General features: G+C 36.9%; 1 protein-coding gene across 1 annotated transcript in view; it reads right to left on the bottom strand.

Moving 5' to 3' along the window:
- Positions 1-18,997, bottom strand: part of LOC125812725 (nardilysin-like) — a 50,517-nt gene extending 31,520 nt beyond the window's left edge. The window contains exons 1-11 of the mRNA XM_049492203.1: positions 18,577-18,997; positions 18,430-18,505; positions 9,222-9,268; positions 8,946-9,058; positions 7,990-8,063; positions 7,810-7,905; positions 7,590-7,709; positions 7,028-7,261; positions 6,244-6,392; positions 1,957-2,113; positions 1,009-1,161 (exon numbers count right to left, since the gene is read on the bottom strand). Coding sequence (XP_049348160.1) covers positions 1,009-1,161; positions 1,957-2,113; positions 6,244-6,392; positions 7,028-7,261; positions 7,590-7,709; positions 7,810-7,905; positions 7,990-8,063; positions 8,946-9,058; positions 9,222-9,268; positions 18,430-18,505; positions 18,577-18,888 — 1,531 coding nt within the window. The 5' untranslated portion in view covers positions 18,889-18,997. The remainder of the gene's footprint in view (positions 1-1,008; positions 1,162-1,956; positions 2,114-6,243; positions 6,393-7,027; positions 7,262-7,589; positions 7,710-7,809; positions 7,906-7,989; positions 8,064-8,945; positions 9,059-9,221; positions 9,269-18,429; positions 18,506-18,576) is intronic.
- Positions 18,998-22,936: the final 3,939 nt, after the last annotated feature.

The raw sequence follows: 22,936 nt of genomic DNA, 5'->3' as shown, positions 1-22,936 counted from the left end.
ACTTAGTTGTAAATTGTCAATGGATTAGATACATTTCTGGGTTATTTTAGCTGATGAACGAAGACAGAAGAAAACAGAGGAAGGCTTCTCTTTCGCAAGAGAGGAAAAAAGTTCATTCTAGTAACTAACTATCGCGCCTAATTTCAACAGTGAAACACAAGACCTGTCATGTCAGCACTTAAGCTTCAATAGTGACAAGTTGAAGTGTTCAATAGTTCACTGTTTGGTGTGAAGTTTCAGGGGTCATCGATGTATTTGGCTCTTTATAATGTTCCGCCAACTTTTTATGGCATAGAACCCACACTGTAAACCTAGAAGAGGAGCTTGGCAGATAGTCTGATTTGCCTGACTAGGGCCTACTGAATAAAGATAGAGCAGATGTTCTAAAGCAGAATTTTTTTATGATGGAAGTGTACCGACCACTGCACATCTCAAACATTACACCGGATACTTGTTACTTCTCACCAGCACAAGTGTCGGGTAACTCTGTCCACCAACGTTTAGGCATATTGGAAGAAATGACCTAGTGTTTATTGCCTCCACTGGGATTTGAACCTGAGACCCCCCTCGCACTTCATTGACCACTAGACCACACCGTTGGGTGCAAAAGAGAATCTTTTACCATTTACAGTATGATACCTTAGATTATCCACTAGGGTTGAGAAAACGTCTGGTCAAAGCTCGGATGAACTTCTAGGAATTTTTTTTCTTCCTCCCCCCCCCCCCCCCGCGAATGCTGCACTTTTCATATCAATCCACACCACGCTATCTATATAAAATTTATATAAGCTAAATGGAAATTACACAAGAAGTCCTATTAAAGCAAATTCCAGGAAAATTCTTCTTCCATTCAATTGAATTGATATTCTAAGCTTTTAACCTGAAGAAAAATATCACCAGTCTACATTTTTTCTTGATCAACAGAATAGGGTACCAAAGTCATCTTTACCAGACAAATATGTTACTGTAAACTTGAAATGTTGAGACAAATGAGGTTGTGAATGTTACCATCAGACTTCTGAAAAGACTTTGATACAACGTCAACTCTCATGTTCTCGGGCCTGAAGAAATCCAAAACATACTTTATGAACTCCGCATCCCAAACATCATATGCATAGTCACCATAAATAACATGCTCAGGAGGATAAACAAGTAAACCCTCTGCAGCAAAGAAACTATATTAGTAGATATGAGAAATATGATAAGAAATACAAGACTTCCTCAGTTACACATCACACCTATTATTGTAAAGGAAAAGGATGAAAGGGATTCTGAACCACTTTCTTCATACAAAAATAACAAGCTTGTTGCACACCACCAACTACTCGCACCACGACCCCCGTGAAAAAAGAGCGAGCAACTTTTTTAAAAGAAATGGTTGGTGTTTGAGCCTACTTGCGAACACTATGACTGATTGCATCCTCCCATCAGTACAGGTACAGCATGAGCATGCATATAATACTCGTATGCCTCTTTCGGTCGAGGTAAAATTTCACAAGAAAGAGCTAAAACTAGTTTTAATCTCTCTCAATTCTGGACCCTATGGGCTATGTGTTTTTTTTGGTTTTGGGGGGGGGGAGGTTGTAATTTTGAGATGAAGAAGCTTCTCCTTGTTATAAATGATGTATTCAAGGGCCTTCAAGTTTTCAACTACTAGATCTTGCTTAAACGGTTGCTCCACAGCCCCATCCACCCAAACTGCTCACTTCTTGTTGTCCTAAATTTCTTCAATAACTAAGATATTCTAGGCAACATTTCGTTTGTGCTATTCAATGGATCCTTTGAGTTGGTCAGAACACTAAATGGGGGTGCCTGATTACATATTCTGAAAACAATAATTTGTTCAAAGAAAAGAATAGTTTCAGCAACTTGCAAAAGGTTGAATCAACCGACTGTCTATCTCAATGTTGTTGTAAGCATAAAGAGATCAGAAATACACAAGGAAAGATAGATAACCAGCAAGTTCCGCAGCATAATCATCTTGAGGTTGCTCCTCCGCATATCTAAATTCTACATTTGCAATATCTTGGAGTTCCTTGAAAATCCACTCTTGAGGAGAATTTTGATGCAGGAGCTTGAGGTATTGATAGACAAAGCCAATGATCTCAAATATCTATAAAAATAAACAATTACATATTAAAAGCCACCAATCAAGCCAAGTATAGATAATTATGTACTCCTAAAGGTATAGCTGTTGTTACTGATATTAGTGAAGACAATCAGAAAGCTACAGTTGCAGGAATATGAAAAGCATGAGTTTAAATCCCATTTAAGCCACACAAAGATTTATAGCTTATTGGTACTGGTGAGAGTCTACTTCATAATATTAAGTAGGTTCAATTCTCGCTGTCCTCTTGTGATAGCACCCAAAGTGGCTTCTATCAACCCCACCGGGTGCCTTTCTCTATCCTCTAATGTAATCAAAAAAATAATCACTATATTGAGCGTGAATGTTTTTGAGAAAGGTAACAAATATATGAGAGTGAATCAGTGTTGTGGACGGCCCTCACCTTAGCGCCTTTAGCGAGAGGCGAGGCGAGGCGAGGCGAGGCAAGTGGAAGCCTTCACACGTATTACTAGCGAGGTGTGGCGAGGCGAAGCCTTCACGCGTATTACTGGCGAGGCATGGAGATCTCGCAAAGGCAAGAAATGGCGAGTGGTGATACAGCAAGGCGCTGCCTTTTTTTTTTTTTTGATGACAAGGGAAACCCGCAGCTGCTACCCTTTGGGTGCGCACAGGATAAAACCCCCGCTCCTATGCAATAGCTCACAAACCACATAGGAGAGGTAACCCGCACTAGGCAAGCCCAGTGCGACAAGCTCGACCCAGAAGGCAAACCTCTTGCTTTCGCTGCCTTTGCTTTTTTAAAAAAGTAGACATGATTTAAAAATTAAAAAAGTAATATTAGGGATTATTTGCTCAAAGCCACAAACCGCGACTCTCTTCTTCAAAGTTCAGACTTCAGCAACGCGACTTCTCTTTAGGCTTCAGGTACGTCTTCTCTCTTCTTCTTCTTTCTCCTCTGCTTCTCCCGCCACAGTTAGAACTTTTTTCTTCTTTCTTTTTATTCTTCTTCTTCTTCTTCTTCTTCTTTCTTCTTCTCTTCTTTCCAGCTCTTAACCAGTATGCAAGTCATTGTGCAGTGTGCACAGCTTCTCAATAGTCATTCCTTTGTTTTTTATCTGTTTTGTATTTTCTGCAATCTGCCTATTTTAAATTTAAAAATAAAACTTCTCTTCCTATTTTTGTTTCTGCCCAATTGAATTTTGTTTTATAACTAATTTTTTTTTTGACAAAGGTAACAGTTTTGTGTATTAATATTTAGCACTAAAGGCTGGGATCCCAAATTTACATCATGGAGCTACATACAATTGTGTGTACTTAAAACAAAACTAAACTAGATCCTACTTCATCTTACAAAGGACCTAGGATATCTCTAACCGCTATAGGATCATCTACATACTCCGAACTACACCAATAGCAAAAAGTGATTATGCAGTTCATTTTAATCCTGTGTAAAGGACTACTACTACTCTCAAAGCATCTCATATTTCTCTCCTTCCATATGGTCCACCAAATCACTGCTGGGACAATCCTCCATCTGCTTTGTTCTGTACTGCCACTGCCTTCATTGTTCCAGCTTTCTATAGCCTGACTTGCCCTTTGTGGCATGGTCCAGTTTGTGCCCCTGAAGCTGGTAAATAAGTGCCACAGTTGTCTAACCACTTATTTGTCCATAAATAACAATTTCAATGGCGTCTGATGGTAGCAAATAGAAAGACCATGGATGGATTTATGGTATGCAAGGACCCACAAAAGATTCGGTTATATGTATATTTTGTAAACATACTTCCAATGGTGGTATTACTCGGCACAAGCAACAATTGATGGGTGGAAATAAAAATGTGAAACAGTGTCCAAGTTGTCCGACGGAAGTTAGGGAAGAAATAAGGGTATACGTTGAAAATACTGTCGTGAGTAATCTGTAAAATCAGATGAGACATAAACTTGTGGTTAATGTTATTGATGATGATGATGATATGGATTAATATGATGAAGTGATGACTCCCTCAAAAACTCAAAAAAAGTCTTCTAGTGGAAGTGGATGATCCACAGAAAGGACCATGACGAAAGGTCCTCGTAATCTTTACTTTTCACAGAATCACAACAAAAGGGTGATTTTAAAAAGGATCAGGATTTGAAGAAACCAAGAAGATTCTAAGGGAGCGCGTGGTAAGTGCTTTTGCATTATGGATGTATGATGCGAACTCCCTTTTAAATTTTTAATTACAAAGCATTTGATATATTCATTGAGGTTGTAGGACCGCATGGCCCAGGAATGAAGCCTTCTACTTTTCATGAAGTTTTAGAGTTACTCACTTAAAAAAGAGGTGAAAAAAAGTAGGTAAGATTGTTGTGGAGCATAAAGTGCAATGGAGAAAATATGGATGTTCCATTATGATGGACAAATGGCCAGCACGAAATGGTAAAATGATCATCAATATTTTGGTGAATTCTCCAATAAGTAGTGTGTTTCTTGGTTTTGTAGATGCTAGCAACAAATCTACCAATTCTACCAAAATGTACAACTTGTTCAAGAAAACTATTGAGAGAATCGAATCGAAAAATATTGTACAAGTTGTCATTGATAAAGATAGTGAGAATGTTAAAATAGGTGACATGATGATTGGTGTGTACCACACATTTATTGGACTCTATGTGCTGCCCATTGCATCAATTTGATGTTTGGTGACATATTCAAGATTAACCCATGTGCTTCAAGTAATATAACTCTCATATCCTTTAACTTTCTTTATAGTTACTTAATACTTATTAGCTACTAATTACTATAATATTCACTTAAACAGTTTTTAGGAAGGCCATCAAGATTCATTCTTACATTAGTCAAAGGTCGTTGTTCTTGAAGTTGATGAGGAAATTCACAAATGATATAAATTTGGTGAAACCGGCCAACACAATATTTGCAATGGCCTTCTTAACTTTGCAAGTTATGTACGTACAAAAGAAAAAACTTGAGAACTCTGGTCCTCTTAACCAAATGGACTTCAAGAAGATTTGCAAAGGAAATTTTGGGGAAAGGTGTCAATCTCTTATGCTTGCACACCCCTCTTTCATTGTCACATATCTTTCTAGCTAAGAAATGGAAATTCTTTCTCTGATCACATGATTTGGAATGATGTTGTCCAGACACTTAAAGTTGGCGGTCCTTTGATGGAAGTGCTTTGTTTGGTGGACGGAAAAAAAACACACCAATGGGCTATATTAATGAAGCAATGGATAGAGTCAAGGAAACTATTGAACGGGCTTTTAGTGGAGTTCAGAGGCAATATGAGAAAGTGTTGACTGATGCAAGGTGGACTAGCCAACTCCATCGGCCTTTGCATGCAGCGGGCCATATTTTGAACCCGATGTTGTTTTATACTACTCAAGAAAATGACACTTTAGATTCAGAAGAGTGGATGGATTATCATAGATATGTTGAGAAAATGGTCCCTAGTATAACAACACAAGATATACTAGTCGTTGAGCTTCCTAAGTACAAAAATGCGGATGGGATGTTTGGTTGTGGTCAAGCTCTTAGAGCCAAGGCACGAGGTCACCGAGTAAGTGAGTTGGCTTAGTTCTTTATAGCTTTACTTAAGTTATTTGACTTATTTCTACTTATCAACCTTTAAATTTATTTTTCTTTAGTTGAATGGTGGTCGCTATTTGGTAGTCAAACTCCAACCTTGCAGAAGAACTTCTAGTAGAGAACCTAAATCATCAAATATTGGATTGCTACAAGTCTCAATGGGACAACATGGTTAATGAGAATTTAATATTTATATGACTGACCCCAACTAGCTTGTGATCGAGGACACAGTTGTTGATCAAAAAGCTACAATTTCCCTCTTGTGGCAGCTCCAGGTCAGAAGTCCCATCTTAATGATTATATGTATATGCATACCTACATGTTCCGATTCTACATCAGCATGCTACTAAGGATCTAATGTTCATATCAACCAAAGATACTTCTACTGGCAATCAGTTAACATTCATGCATCAAAAAGTTGTCTTTCCACACAAATTACACTAAAACTTTCACAAGCATCAATGATTATTTAGTGTAAGAATGTTATGTACTTCATCCAAGAAAAAAACATCAATGATTATGAGAAGTACGTAAAATGACTCCAATATGAAGGATTGATCAGAAAAATAAGAGAAGCAAAGTAAACAACCTTTGCCAAGCCAAAATCAGTCAGATGTATTGACATGCCAAATATGTATGCGAATGAGGAGCGATGCATTCCTTCATCACCAACACCAGCAGATATTGATGTTACCCAGCCTCTTGCCTTTAGGAAGAAAAGCAAGGACCCTTTTCCTTCTGAAACATTTTAATTTTTTCAATGCTCAGATCTCAATAACACTACCACTTCCATTAAGAAGAAGCACACTTGTACAAACACGGAATTTAAAATTTCCAGCCACAAATCATCACAACTGAATATTTGCCAGTGAATCTAAGTGTGATAATGATAAAGTAGAAATTTCTTAGAGACTGTTATCAAGTAAGGCCATGACACAAAACAGCTCAAATAATGAATATGACATATAAACACATCAAACAGAAATTAGAGGGTTAGAGATAGCAAAACAGTATCTTCCGAGTCTAAATCAGGTTAAGCAGCATTAGATTTATATGATAGTGTTCTCTTATCCCCGTATGATGTCTTATTAATGTATCATTACCAAATTATGATGCTGATTGACTGCACTCGAACACATGAAAGTCTGTCTAACCAACTGCAAGGAAAAGCTAACAGAACTTGCAGCCTGTAAACAATAAAATAGAGGGAAGCAGAAGCAAACCAATAGGCAACTATAGTGCATAACAAGGTGCATTGCAATATATCTTTGATATGAAGCCAAAACAACTACTGATGACACCTCATTTATATTGTAACATATGTTTGACATGAAACCAATGGTAAGACTGACAACACCTCTGATACACCTTACCGTGTCCCAGTAGATGAGCTAGGTAATCTTCAGCTTTCTTCAAGTACCCTTTGCGAAGAGAAGGCAGCGTCCATGATAAATCAAGGATATGAACATCTTTAACTGCCTTTAACCAATAAAGTTTGCCAACCTTCCAAATTGGAAGTTCACTTCCTCCGTGTGGATTTACCAAAGGGCCTTTCTTGACACTGCTAAATAATTCAAGAACCCAACTTTCAAGGATATCCAGGGACTCTGAAGTTATTAAAAATTATAAAATTAGCACAGAACACTTCGCAATGAAAACTTATGTTGCTATGTCCATAACTATCTGAGGGCCAACCTAAAGTAAATATCATGAACAATATTACCAGAAAAATTTCAAATATAATCAAAGATCATTTAGAGTGGAGATCATCCACATCAATGTGGCCAGTATGTGTATTGAGACCAGTTTCTACAGAAATTACTACTCTTCCTCAAATCGTCATCTACCAATAAAAACCTCCTTGAAGTGGATTTAGCCTAAATTAGAACTTCTAAACATTATTTATTGAAATTTCTGAATCGCAAAAAAAGTTACCTCCCCCTATAACAGCCAGTTTCATGGATCCACCACGATAATTGTCATGGTATAGTCTAAGAATTTGTTCCCTCAAATTAACTCCTTTCTGCACCGCATCAGCAAGGCTTTTCTTATTCCCTTCACAGAATCACGAGGAATAAAAGGACAGTTCATAGATTAAAATACTACATCCAAAGGAAAAGACAAAACAGAGATGGCTTTGATGTCGTAAACTTGCCCCAAAAGAACCGGTTAAAGGGATGGCCAGGATTAGATGTATGGCACTGTAGTTGTTGCAGGCGGCAGGAATCATTTTGTAAGACCTGATTAAATTCTGTAACACAAGTGTCAAATAACAGCAATTAAATTCCTAAGACACTTGGGTTAGTGAGATCAAGAAACCTATAGTACTGCATACCCGAGTCCACAGCTAGTACCTCCCGCTCCATGGCTTCAGCTTTAACCAAAGGTGAAACAAAAAACTGAGAAAACCTGAAAAGGAGACATAACAAGGTAAAGAACATAACAACCTTTTAAGAATAAAATTGTTGAGGGGTTTGTGGTGTGTGTGTGTGTAGGGGGGGGAGTTGGGTCGGGGTAAGCACCATAGTAAATTGAAGTTATAGAGAAGGCCACTTAATGTACTCCCTCCATTCCATAGAAAACAATTTAAGTTTGAACATAATAACATATTTGAACACCTCTAAGAAACAAAAGATTCTACAGAGTTAAGTAGAGAGATATGAAGGAATACTCTAAGGGGTCGTTTGGTGTAAGGGATAAAAAAATAGTGATGTGATAAGAAAATAGTGATGGGATAAAAATTTTGTATCTTGTTTGGTTGCCATGTTTGGGATAACTTATCCCGCCATTTATATCATACTGATGGGATAAGTTATCCCACAATAGCTAACCGCAAGATAACTAATCCTAGGATAACTTGTTCCCAACCAAGCGACCCCTTAAGGATCTTAAACTCATTGATCCTCCTCTCCTAGGTGGAAAATACACTTGGTTTAAAGGTGATAATCAAGAATGCTCCTCAAAAAATTGATAGATTTAACACTCCATGGAATGGGATGAAAAGTTCAGCAAGATTAAGCAGTCTACATTACCCAGGATCATCTCACATGTCAGACCACTTCCCTATATCTCTGAAATGTGGGGACAGTTTCCACTATGTGAGGACTGAATAACGCCTATATTTTATTTAATAGGACAGGAAAATTAGTAGTAACTTCGATTTATTATCAAGGAAGTTGTAAATACATAAAAAGAACAAAAGAAGCTGCAAACAAGACCAGTTTCATCACATAGCTTACATAATTACCTGACGCTTATAAACTCAGAACCAACATAAAACATGTGTTTTACCTTCTCAGGGCGCCCTTAAGGCAATCCCTCTTAACTTCAAAATGGTAGCACGTGTGTTCTGTTTCTGTGTATGCATTTGAACACCCTCCATGCTTGGACAAGTAACTATCATACTAGCAAAGAAAAGAGTCAAACTGAGATCCACATTCTATTTTTTGAAACACATAACTTAAAAAACCAAAATTTTCTGCAGATGATAATTTTTTCAGTGAGGTTGAGAAATAATCAGAGAAGGATACCACAAGTATATCCAGAAGCAAGCAAAGAACGACGCACCTCATTTTCATCAGGAAAATCAGTGCTTCCCATGAATAGCATGTGTTCTGAATCCATAACAAATAACATGGATTACTTGAGTGTCAAGACAAATGATATCAAAATGCACATTACCAAAGTCAGTTTTGTGATATGATCGCATTAATGACACGGGTGAATGAGAAAGTTGAATTTTAGAATATCATTTTGTTTGGGTAGGAGGAAAAGAAGATAAAAAGGAAATTGCAGACTGTAATAAGTTTCATACTAACATGGTTTAACATAGTAGAAAAGGAAGGGGAAAAAAGCAGGGAAGAAGAGAGAACTAGTTTCTCCTCAAATTCCACAAGTAATTGCCCAGAAGAAAGGTAGAGAGGCCAGACCCACTATCCACCGAACGGGCTGTCAGGGATTCTCAGTTATCAAAAAAGAAAGATGGTTATTTCCCTTTCTATTTGTTCCCCTTCTGCTGAATGAAGCACCTGAGAAGAAAACCTTTTGATATTCCATCCTTCCCCTTCTCCCCAAACAATGTGCAAAATGCTACTTTAATTCTCATCAACAGATTCATATTTTTGCTCTGGTGTCTCATGAGCTCAATCACCAAGATAACAAATCAAACTCCCATTCAAAGCTTAAATAATATGTTAAGGGACAATGCATGAATTGGACATCTTGCAATCATTTTACTTCGCAATTGAAAGATAGGTATCCTTTGAGAGAGAAGCCAAGAACTAAAGCTCAAGACCCCGGTGGTTATTATTTATTTTTTTATAAAGGTAACATTTGCATATCAATCATCAGCTCAAAGCTGGTATCCAAAAATTTACATCATATCCTTCCTCCACACTTGTGCGTCTGGCATAAACAAAAGATAAAGAAAAGAAAAGATGAAAAACGAAACTACCCCTAGATCCTCCTTCATCTTTATAAGGACCCTAGAATGTCTACAATAGCCACAGGGGTCATCTATATACTCTGAACTACACCAATAGCAAAAAGTGATAATGCAGTTCATTTTAACCTTGTGCAGAGGGCTGCTCTTGTTATAACACTCCTGGAATTCCTTTCTTTCCGTATGGTCCACCAAATAACTGTTGGGACAATTTTCCATCTACTCTTGTTTGTGCTACCACTGCCTTCCATATTCCAGCTTTCTAGAGCCTGTCATGTTCTCTTTGGAACAGTCCAACTTATACCTCTGAAGCAAGTAAACAAATTCCCCAGCTAGCCAACCACTTTACAATGTAAGAACAGATGGTTAATTGTCTCTGCAACCTGCTCACAAAAACAACATCTTGGGCACATCTGTATTCCCCTCTTCATAAGATTCTCTTGTGTAAGTACAGCCTCTTTCACCACCAACCAAGTAAAAACTACCACTTTATATGGTATTTTAACCTTCACTATCAGCTTCCAAGGCAGAAAGTTAACTTGGGAACCCATCTGATTCATATTTCTATATGCAGAACTAACAGTGAATAATCCTTTGTTATGACATTTCCATTTAAGAGTGTCTTCTCCTTCCTTGAATCCTAAGAACTGATCAAGTGTTCCATAAAATTATGGTGCCTAGTACTTTATCACATTAGCTATTGAAAACTACCTAATTGATAAGATTATATAATATCATTTAAGTACACGATTCTCCCAAAAGAAAAAAAAAGACATGAATTTGCCCAAGTGAGGAGAGGAAACTGTCCGAGACTTGGTACAAAGAACTTCACTCAGTGAAGAACAAGGAAATGACAATCAATTGTTTAAATTGTCAATGATTTATTATATGGACTAATTTATTAAACCATCATAAAAATAAACCTTTTCTAGGTCCTAATCAATGGCATGTGATGTATACTTCTAAAGATGTAGTTTCAATATGATTATGCATGAAACCATGGAGGATGTCCAATATTGGGGAGACACAAGTGTAAAAGTCTAGGAAAAAAATGAGCAGTTCAAACATTGATTTCCAAACAAGGTTCAATAGTTTCCAAGCTAATTCTACAATTTCATAGAGCAACAACAAAGGAGCATCGGTGCTTGATAGTTGTGAGGGGATTAAATTATGCAAGATGTTTTTTGTGTGAGTCTTACAATGAATCCCTGCAGACCTACTTTGTGTCGTTCATATTCATAGGAGATCTGGACCTTGTTTCGAGGGGTGGGCATGTTACGGTATGGTATTGAAAACTTTGATTCAGTATTTTCTGTTTAAAAATACTATATCATTACCATACAAAATTAATTTGGTATGGCTCGTTATTTTTTAGTTCGGTTTCGATATTTTGCAGTATGATAAATTGGTAACCATAGCTTATTCGACTTCGACTAATATATACTCGTATAATAGAGAATTATGAAGTTGAACACTTAAAAAACGCTCAATTATATCAGACTATCACCTTGCACATGTAGAAATATTCAAAAGAAAGTGTACAAGCAATTCCCATCATTAAATCAATTACACAGAAAGGACATATCAATCAAGATAGAGTAATCAAAATTTCAAAGTCTAAACAACATTAGCCAAATTAAGCACAATCTTATTGGACAATCTTACACCAAAAATGGTGTGATATGTAGACTGCTTGAAAGACAATCCTCTGTTAGATATAAAATGGCATTAAATGAGATGTGATATGTAGTTTTTTACCTATACTAATTTATATATTTGTTATATTAATATAATATATATGGATTATATATGTTACTAAATACTTCAGAATGGTATTTGGCATTTCGATTTTTTTTTATAAATACAGAATACCATTTCGAATACCAAATATTTTTTAATGGATACAAAATACCATATTACCGAAACTGTGGTATCAAAAAAATCGTTTTTGGTGTCCTCCCAAAGTATGAACACTCCTACTTGTTCCTAAAAATATTTGGGGTGTAATGTACAGAAGATAGGGTGTCGTACATAAATAATCACATCTTTTTTTCAGATTTTCTACTTTTTGGTATATAACTTTGTATATGGGTGTTTTTTACCCTTCATCAATTAAAGTAATTATCAAGAAAAATATTTGGATGCAATGGGTGATTCCAGCATTACTGGAAGTAGCAGTACGAAGATGGCAGTAGGAAAACACAAGGAAACAACTTAAATGCATATGGAACATCGTACCGTTAAGCATCATAGCTTTTGGTGATTACAGGAGAAAGGAAATAGTGTTTTTAAAACCAAGCATAGAACAATACATGTATGAAATATAGGTCTTATTGTCTTACAATTGTTATATTCCTGGTTTAATATGCAGGTACCAAGATGTATAGCTATATCCCAATAAAGGCAACAAAAGAACTTTGTATTGTTGTCGCCTTGCATGATCAAAGACATCTCGACTTTTACCGCGAAGATGTCTCTTCAGCTTTCTCCAACTCCTTAATATGTTTACACTTCATTAAATCTAAATCAATTCTAGTTTCAACAGAAGATTTGATTGATCGAACCCAGTAAGCTTCTCTAGTCATGCCAACGACTTCCTTGATCAATTTTTTGATGTCTTGATTCAATAGCTTTAGTTTTACTTTGCTAGGAGAGCATCTTGTCTCTCCTGTACCTCGTAACACTTCCACCTTTAACAACTGAATCAACAAACTCCTCATGCTCCAACCTCATCTTTTAAATTTAAAAATCAGTTTCCCATTCTACTGAGTTTGCTAAAATCCAAGCTCCACAGTTATCAGGAAAGAAAGGACTTTTGGGTCAACTTCAAACGATTATATCTTTTAGCACAAAATGAATTAGATGGCCCATGACCTATCAAATTAAAGATAATTGAATCATCTTTCCAACGCCACCGAGTTTGCTAAAATCCAAGCCCTGAGTAAAAGGTATGCTTGGTTCAGTATAGCCCTGTTGGGCAGGGCCACAAACCACGACCCAATTGACGGGCAGTGGTTCAAACGACGGCCCGTCAGTCCCACCTTGAATGGCCCTCGTCAACTTTTAAGTCAGGGTCGTTTTGGTCCTATTCCCTATGCATTAGGCCCTTAAACTACGTCATTTGATGCCTAAACTACGTCGTTTTACTCAGTCTAAGCCTAATAATCTAGTCAGAATCTACCCAAAACCCTCATTCTCCTAAAATCACCCAACTTAGAGTGAAAAGAAGAGAAAGAGGCGACCAACTCTCTCAAGAACAAGCAGAAACATTCTTCAAGTTCAGCCCCGAAATCCAAAGGGTTTCTCCGTAGATTTTGTCACCAGGTATGTGGGATTTCACTAGTGGATTCCTTTCACCCAATAGGTCCCTAGAATTCAGTTAGTTCTTCAGATTCTCATAAACTGTTTAGACCTAGAGTTACTAGATTTTCAAGATTTATTGTGATTAAGCTTCCTTTTATCTAAATAACTTATTTCTTGATAATTTAGTCTAATTCCATGCATAGCATTCCGAACCCTAGCTTGTGTAAATTTATCCTAGTTCATGAATTATACTCGCTAGGCCAACCAGACAGAAATTCATGCTTCAGATTTCGAATGTTATATTCTCAGTATATGAATATTGCATTCTTAGTTAGCATGTCAGTTTTGAGCTATTCAGTATTTAGTGCATTTTAGCTTCATGAATATTAGATGGGAGTCGACTTAGCACTGAGTTGGACTAGGGTTCAACGTACCCTCAAAGTCCCAAAACTACGTGCCCGTGTAGGTATATAGGTCCCCTCAGTTGGACATCAGATTTAGTGATCACACCACAGTCATGCCTCTATACCCCTGGCTAGGTATATTGGGTCCTCTCGATGGAGCATATACATCGGACTCCACATTTAGCTCACGTGGTTTATATAGTAGCTCCACAGTCAGACTCTTAATGCATTGACCAGGTTTTCAGCATTTACATCAGTATACAGTTCAGCATGTTACCTTTATCATTAGTACTTGGTCATTGCATTCAGTTCAGTTTTTAGTTATACTTCAGTACATATATATATCCTTGTTTAGATTATATCATTGCTCAGTTATGCATTGTTCAGCTTATATATTTTGTTCAGCTTAGCATATCTATATCTTGCATGCTTAGTACATTCCAAGTACTAACGCATACTTTGCAATACATCATTTCATGATGTAGGTTCAGGCACTCAGCATCCAGATCATGCTTAGATCGATTCTCGATTCGACTTCAGCAGCTTCAGTGGTGAGTCCTCATACTTCGAGGACAATAGACATGCTTTCTATTTTAGTCTTTACTTTCAATTTTCAGTTTAGTAGCTGGAGTCATGTCCCAGCAATTCAACTCAGTTAGAGGCTTTTCAGACATAGTAGTAGATTCAGACTTGGAGTCAGTGTTAAGTGTTTTGGAGTTGTTTCCCCAGATATTCAAATATATTTTCAGTTGGAGTCCTTTAGTTTTGACTCATTTATTAGTTATGCTTCCGCTTATCTTAGTTATATATTCAGCATGCTTGATATATGCCAGACTCAGGGTTAGCTTGGGGTCACTCGTGATCTTAGGTTCCGTGTTACGTCTAGGGGGTAGACTCGGAGAGTGACATTTTATTTCAGCCACCAACCAGCGATGGGACTAACAATGTTGCTTCTTCTTCTTGTCAGGAGATTGAAAAATACATGTTCAACGAGAAGAGATTCTTCACACAATGTGGAAGAAATATCTTACCGAACAGCTAGTCAGTAGTGTCATTGATTTTTTGTACTAATGATCTTTGTAATAGTATTAAAAATTGATGAAGAGTAAGAGCATGTAGAAGCTCGTATATGGGATCCAATCTATGACAATATATGATCATCCATTATGTGATTACTCTTTAAGAGCAGATTTGGCTGTTTATTCCGGGTAAATTAGCCAAGTAGGGTGGTTTTTCTAGTTTTTAGAAATTGAAGGAAATTCAAACATAAAGAAAATTCCATCCAATTCTTTAACTCCAACTGGAGTTTTTAATTTCTATTCACCTATTTTTTGATTTCCCAACGACTACGAGCAACATCCGGAATCACCAAAACAACCAACTAAACAAAGATATAAGTACTCTATTCTTAATCTGAGGGTGTTTTTGTCAAGCAAGAATATATTACTCCCTTTGTCCCAATTTATGTGACTTACTTCCCTTTTTAGTCAGTCCCAAAAAGAATGACACATTTCTATATTAAGTAACAATTTAACTATAAAATATCTATTTTACCCTTAATGAAATGATTTACAGCCACACAAATTTCTATCATTTATTTTGGACCACAAGTTTTAAAAGTCTTCCTTTGTTTCTTAAACTCCGTGCCGAGTCAAACTACGTCACATAAAATGGGACGAAGGGAGTACTACATTTTCCTTCTTTAAAGAGATAAGAGTTCCTTTGGCCAACTTGTTACCGAGCAACTTGGGCATAACTCCACTTCATCAAACATAGACACCTCGTTAAGACACCAACTTTTCTCCATCAATTTGATGAATTAACTAGCATAATCAAACCACCCACAAACTTCCACCAATCTCTAGATGATAACAATAGAAGTTCGATTTATATTCTTCCATTTTCTATAAATACTTCCTTTTTCCTTCGAAGCCAATATTTATGTAGTTGCAAAATGATGCAATATCGATAGCGGAAAAGAAACCATAATTCTAGGAACAACAATAAAAGATTGAAAATATAGATTGATTTGATACAAGAATGGAAATAATTGATAACACTATTTGATGGACAAAACCCTCAATTAAGGAATCCAAAACTAGACCCTAATCTCTTAGGGGTCGTTTGGTGTGAGGGATAAAAATAAATAGTGATGGGATAAGAAAATAATGATGGGATAAAAATTTTGTATCTTGTTTGGTTGTCATGTTTGGGATAAATTAGCCCATCATTTATATCATAGTGATGGAATAAGTTATCCCATATACATGGTGGGATAAGTTATCCCAGGATAGCTTACCTCAGGATCCTGGGATAACTTGTTCCCAACCAAACGACCCCTTAGAGATACCCTCAAGAGGAAGAATTCCTCAAGCAAGTAATTTCTCTCGATAACCCTCAATGGGAATGATCCCTCAAGCAAGCAATCTCAACACATTGTTTAGCAACAAAAGTCTTACTCGTACTCTCTCAGGAGTTCCACTCATCAAAGTCATATCATATCAAAATTAGCTACGTCTAGATGGATTATTCTCACCTATGTATAGTGTATGCTAGCTATTACATACATGCCCAAAAGTGGCATTCTAGAAATTGCAAAAGTAGCCCAAGATTGTACTATTAATTGACATAGTGTGGGCTCAAAAATGGTCTTACAAACCGTATGAGCCATTCATGGTCCATAGATAGCTCCATAGCATCAAGACACAAGTTGGCAATGTCCATCCTTGACATACGATTCAAAGCACAGGCTACAGAAAGTACGTTATGCTCCAGCCATATTTGATTTACGACCAACCTACCTTTCAAAAGTTGCATTTGTGAACCATATGTGGAGATTGCGCTACATTCTTCTTCCTGCTACAAGTATTCTTCTAAGCCTTGTACTCTTAATTTAGCATGTTCTTGGACTTCAAGCCTTCATTCCAAGCTCGTTTCAAGCCTTCGAAGTACGACTTGATGAAAAGTCCTTGAACTCCTATCCTCGAAAATGAATGGCGCACAATCCAAAATCCAGTGGATCATAAGCTCACTCTTTTAACACACTAGATATTATAACTTGTCAAATGCTATTAATTATGTTAACAAATTCCATCCTTCATTCAATAATCTAAAACGAATTTTCCCCAGTTCTATGGCTTAGAAGTATTTATCCCAGAAACATAGATGGGGGCTTAGAAGGGTTTCTCCCAAAAATAGAAAAGGTATTTCTTCCCACTATATCTAAATAATTCAACAACAACTACCTTTCTTTTCATTGTAAACCTAGGCTTAAGTTATACCATCCTTTACTCTTACTAGTCTCTCCTCCTCCTACTATTCTCACTGCATAATAGCTAGGGATGTTTAAAACCGAACCAAAACCGATAACCCAAATCTAGAAAAAGTTATTGGTTTATCGGTAATGGCTTATTGGTTTAACGGTTTTGATTCTTTTATTATCTGGCTATCGATTTTTAACGATTTGAGGTTTTTTCTTAAGGGATTAACTAATAACTCGATAGTAAGTAAATAAATTATATTTATACCATTCGGTATATAAAGTCTGACTTAGGATTTAGGGCCTCTTTGGATGAGCTTAGAAAAAGTAACTTATAAGTCAAAGTCATAAGTATATGGTAGCCTACTTTTAAGTTATTTTTGAACTTTTTTGGCCTAAAAGTGGGTGCTTAAAAGTACTTTATAACATTTCCAAACACCTCAAAACTGTAAAAAAAAAAAACTACTTAAAAGTCAAAAACAACTAAATATAAGTTTATCCAAGCAGACGCTTAGTTTCATATTTTTATTATTGACAATCTCAAACTTTTGGTTATTCTATAATGTGTTGGTGTTGCTTTTGAGTAAAACGCAATCTATCAATTAATGTGCATGATTTATTTGGTTTGTCATCATGTATCTAAGTGATTTACAATCATTTATTTTGTATGCCAAATCTTCACGGTTAAACGATAACCGATAACGATCAATAACCAATAAACCGATAACCGATAAACCAATATCTTAATGGTTCTTAACGGTTTAGCATGTATACAAACCGATAACCGATAAGTCAAATCAATAAACTTCAAAATTGAACCGAACCGACCAATACATAGCCCTCATAATAGCTGGCCAAGCAACTCTTGATTCTTTATTTATAAGGGAAATAATCAGGCAGCTTTCGGTTCTTTATTTTGTTTGGTAAAATATGTCCATAAAAATTAGATAGTCTCTACCTTTTAAATCTTCAATTTTCCAATAAAGTCTACTTAACCCCTTTCACTTACCGATGCAATAAGGTCTCCACATGCTTTGGCCAACAAAGAACTAGGCATGTCATTTTCCACTATTCCCGCAAGTCAAAACAACACAGAAACAAAGTAATGCGAGAAAATTATATACCTAGCTAATCCATTGTCTGTTTCATCTTTACTCATGGGACCATGATAGTAAGTAGCAGCCAGTTTTCCGCTAATCCATTCAAACCCCCACTCCTCACCCATTAATGGTTAGAGAAACAGTACACCCTAATCTATGAAGCAATTAAGTAGATGTCCAAGCAAGAGTCAACAACTTGAACTCTGGATGAAGAATCATCTTGTCTTGTAGAAAATATTTAAATAATAACAATATATACAAAACTAACCAAGAAAATGTGCAAGACCCTGAGCATCATAAGGATCAGAGAAACTGCCGGTTGTTACACACATTGCAGCGGCTGCCTGCAAAATGGCAACAAATAAACCAAGGATGGAAAAAATAACCTAACAACAATTGTTTGAATTAAACTGACCTTTTTCTGTGAAGCACCTTTACTCCCTTTGTCTCTAACTTCAGTTTCTTCTTCATCATCAGCGTCATCACTTTCTTCTTCTCCTTCTTCGCTATCTTCTGATCCCTCATCATCTTCGTCTTCACTTCCTTCATCTTCTTCGGCTTCGGGGTTTCCGGAATGTTCTGGAAGTCCATCGGGGTAGATATCAGGATCGTGAACCAGAAGAGCACAGAGGCCATTCGGGAGTTGAATGTATCTGTACAAACGCTTATCGTTCGGAGACTTCTCTACTATGTCATCCGCTGTAAAGGTACGGCCGCCGACCGCCATTGTTTTCAAGTGGAGAGAGAGATTATTAATACGTTGTACTCTCTCTGCACAGATCAGTCTGTTCGAGGTATTCTGCTGTTTAACCAATCGTTTCGCCTCCTACTTTCTCATTTGCAAATCACCTAAACCCTCAAAATATATAAGTATTTTAATAGTATATAATTTAAATAAAAACTAATTACATGTATGTTATGAAATTGACTGATATATACATCTATTGTTATATGTGAGACGTTTGTATAACGGTAAGAATATATATGAGTCATTTTCATAACGATCAACATATTAGCTTCACATGGCAAAGTTGAGGGGTATATTAGGCTTTTTTCCCTTTTGAGAATGAGAATCAATTAATTCTTTATGTGCTTTTTTAGATATTTAAAATTGTTAATTATTATAATTTATAGTTTATTTTTTATTAAAATTTTCAATAATATATTTGGCACTACTAGATTTTTTTTATAGTGAAAACTACACAAATTGAACATATTAGTGAAAGTATTTATCTAAATTGGACCCAACTCAATATATTTACCCTTGTTGGACTCATGACCCAAATTATTTATGTCCATACCCCTTGGACCCATTAAAAGACATTTACCCTTATCCAGGTGCTTTTTTTACGGTATTTTGAACTTCAAAATAAACCGCAAAATCGCTACAACAACTTCCCCTCTGAATCTATTAACCTCCATTAGCGGATATATGCATTTTTCATCTTTTCTTACTTAGCTTGTTTTTAAACTTTACTACATATACATTGTTAATATTACAAATATCGAAGCTTTTTCTGAATTTTATGCACCACTAATCTATGTATTTGTTGATTTTGTTCTATGGATCGTAAGCAGCGTGCAGAGAATCGTTGATGGGGTCATGCACTCCTATCACTAAGTTTTTATTGGATGATGATGCAGGTGAAGAAGAGTTTATTGCTTAAGTATCTAGATATGTCACCAATTACGGTGCAAGGGCGCATTTTGTAATTTATTGATGAGGCAAGTGCATTTTAAAGAGAAGGGTGTCATGCATGTTTTGGTAAATGATACGCATCTTCATTTTAGGTTAGGTGAGTTTGCCCTTGTTACAGGGCTAAATGCAAGGGTACTACGACTATCAAGTTGTTAACAGGGGCAATCGATTATTGAAGAGGTATTTTAAAGGTTCTAGTAGTGTTACATGGGCTGAAATAGAAAATTATTTTAACAATACAACATTCAAGAAGGGGGATTGATTGTAGAACCCCCTTCTTCTATTGATTGTAGAACCCGTGTAGTCAAGTTTTAGTTTCCAAATTAACATATCCTAGAGTGGAAAGGGGGAAATTCTATGTCTAAGGGTTAGATTGTCTCTTGTCTTAAAGCTAGAAAGATGATTTCTAAGGGTTGCATTTATCATCTGGTCAGGGTGAGGGATATAGATTTTAAGACCCCTACTCTTGAGTCGGTCCCCATTGTAAATGAGTTTTTGGAAGTATTTCCAGATGATTTACCCAATATTCCTCCTTATCGTATGGCTCCGGCCGAACTTAAGGAACTAAAGGAGCAACTAAAAGATTTGTTGGATAAGGATTTCATCTGACCAAGAATCTTTCTGTGGGGTGCTATAGTTTTGTTTGTTAGAAAGAAAGATGATTCGCTTCGTATTTGCATTGACTACCGACAATTGAACAAGGTTACTATTAAGAATAAGTGTCCTTTCCCAAGGATAAATGATTTGTTTGATCAACTTCAAGGAGAAAGCTACTTCTCTAAGATCGACCTCCGGTCGGGTTATCACCAATTGAAGGTGAAGGAAGATGACATTCGAAAGACAGTTTTCAAACTCGGTATGGCCATTATGATTTTTTAGTGATGTCATTTGGATTGACTAATGCTCAGGCAACATTTATGGACTTGATGAATAGGGTGTTTAGACGATACCTCCACATGTTCGTGATTGTATTCATTGATGATATATTGGTCTATTCGAGGAGTGAAGACGAGCATACCGATCATTTGAGGATTGTGTTACAAGTCCTAAAAGACCAACAACTCTTTGCAAAGTTTAGTAAATGTGAGTTTTGGCTAAGATCTGTGGCTTTTCTTGGGCATATCGTTTTCGGTAAGGGTATTGAGGTAGATCCTAAGAAGACAGATGCGGTTGAGAGTTCGCTTAGAAATTTAACCCCTTCGGATATTAGAAGTTTCTTGGGTTTATCCGATTACTATATAAGGTTTGTTGAAGGGTTTTCTTCGATTGCTTCTCCATTGACGGCATTGACTCAAAAGAAGGTTAAGTTCATATGGTCTGAATCATGTTAAAAGAGTTTTCAAGAATGGAAAGATAGACTTACTTCCGCTTCGATGTTGACATTACTGGAAGAGACAGATGGTTTTGTCATTTATTGTGATGCCTCGAGGATTTGGTTAGGATGTGTCCTTAGATGAAATGGAAAAGTCATTGCCTATGCTTCGAGGCAACTTAAGGTTCATGAAAAGAACTATCCGACCCATGACCTTGAACTAGCGGCAGTTGTTTTTGCCTTAAAGATTTGGAGGCATTATTTGTATGGTGTTCATGTGGATATCTTTACCGACCACAAGAGTTTTCAATATGTGTTTAATCAGAGAGATTTGAATCTTCGCCAAGAAGGTGGCTTGAATTATTGAAAGACTATGACATGAGTGTTCTCTATCACCCCGGTAAGGCGAATGTGGTGGCAGATGCTCTTAGTCTATTATTGATGGGTAATGTTGCTCATATTGAAAATAATAAGATTGAGTTGGTTCGAGATGTTCATAGATTAGCCCGATTGGGTGTTCGGTTAGTTGACTCAACCAAGGGTGGTGTTGTGGTTCACAATGGTTCAGAATCATCTTTTGTGGCTGATGTGAAGGCCATGCAAGATCTTGATCTGACTTTGGTAGAATTGAAGGAAGCAGTGCTTAAAAAGTCTGTAGAGGCTTTCTTCCAAGGGAGAGATGGTGTACTTAGATATCAAGGTCGTTTGTGTGTTCCTAATGTTTATGACGTCAGAGAGCAGATCTTGTCAGAAGCCCATAGTTCTCGATATTCCATACACTCGGGAGCCACAAGATGTACCATGACTTGCAGAAGATCTATTGGTGGATTTGCAACACCCGGCTTTGAAACAAGGCAAAATAGCTATTTTAGCCAAATTTGCAGGTGCCATCCACGAGAGGCCACCCACATCCCGTGGACTGAGCCACAGACTGTAGGGAGGGTCGGTGGTTGGTCACCTCCAGCCTGGACTCAAACCTCAGAACCACAGCCTGACCAACAGACCGTCGGTTAGACCACGGTCTGTGGTCCAAGGTCCGTAGGTCGAGGTCCATAAAAACAGTCTCTAACCATCGAACGACGACCGTGCAGGACGATCCGTCATCCTGACTATGGTCTGTCGGCCGGGGGTCCATCGGTTGTGACTGGCAGTTACTTTTAGGGACTTATGGGTCTTTTCCTATTTTAATTAAATCAAAGTGGTTTCGTTTTGCCTAAGTCTAGAACACCTATATAAGTATTTTTAACCCCTAATTCACTCATTCTAGTCATTCTCTCAAATCCCAAAAAAAAAAACCCAAACTCCTCTCAAATATTCTCTCTATAAGTTGGAAGAAGAAGGAAGAAATTGAAGTTAGGGTCAAGTCAAGTCTCCAATCTTCAAGCTTGTGAGGGCTTTGTAATCAAGGTATGATGGTTTTTCATCCATGGGATCCTTTCTCCCATGGAGTCCCCTAGAATTCCCCTAATTTGAAGAAGAATTCCCAATTCTAGTTAGGGTTTTTTCCAATGTTGTGGTTAACGATAAATGTTGATCCAATTGAGTGATTATGATTGTTTATGATTGAATTGATAGAATTGCATGTTTTTAGGATGAAATTACTTGTACCCATGCGTATTCCATGATTCTAACCTAGAATTGATAAAAATTGGGTTGATGCCTTGAAGGAAAACTTTATGGGTTTAGATATCTCCTTATAGGATTGATGAATTATGATTACAATTGCTTGAGAGTAAATCATAGATGATGATTATGAGATGTAGT

The sequence above is a fragment of the Solanum verrucosum genome, unplaced genomic scaffold, assembly GCF_900185275.1.
Source record: "Solanum verrucosum unplaced genomic scaffold, falcon-dt-bn FXZP01000033.1, whole genome shotgun sequence".
Classification (NCBI taxonomy): Eukaryota; Viridiplantae; Streptophyta; class Magnoliopsida; order Solanales; family Solanaceae; genus Solanum; species Solanum verrucosum.
This window is presented reverse-complemented; position numbering and strand designations above follow the sequence as displayed.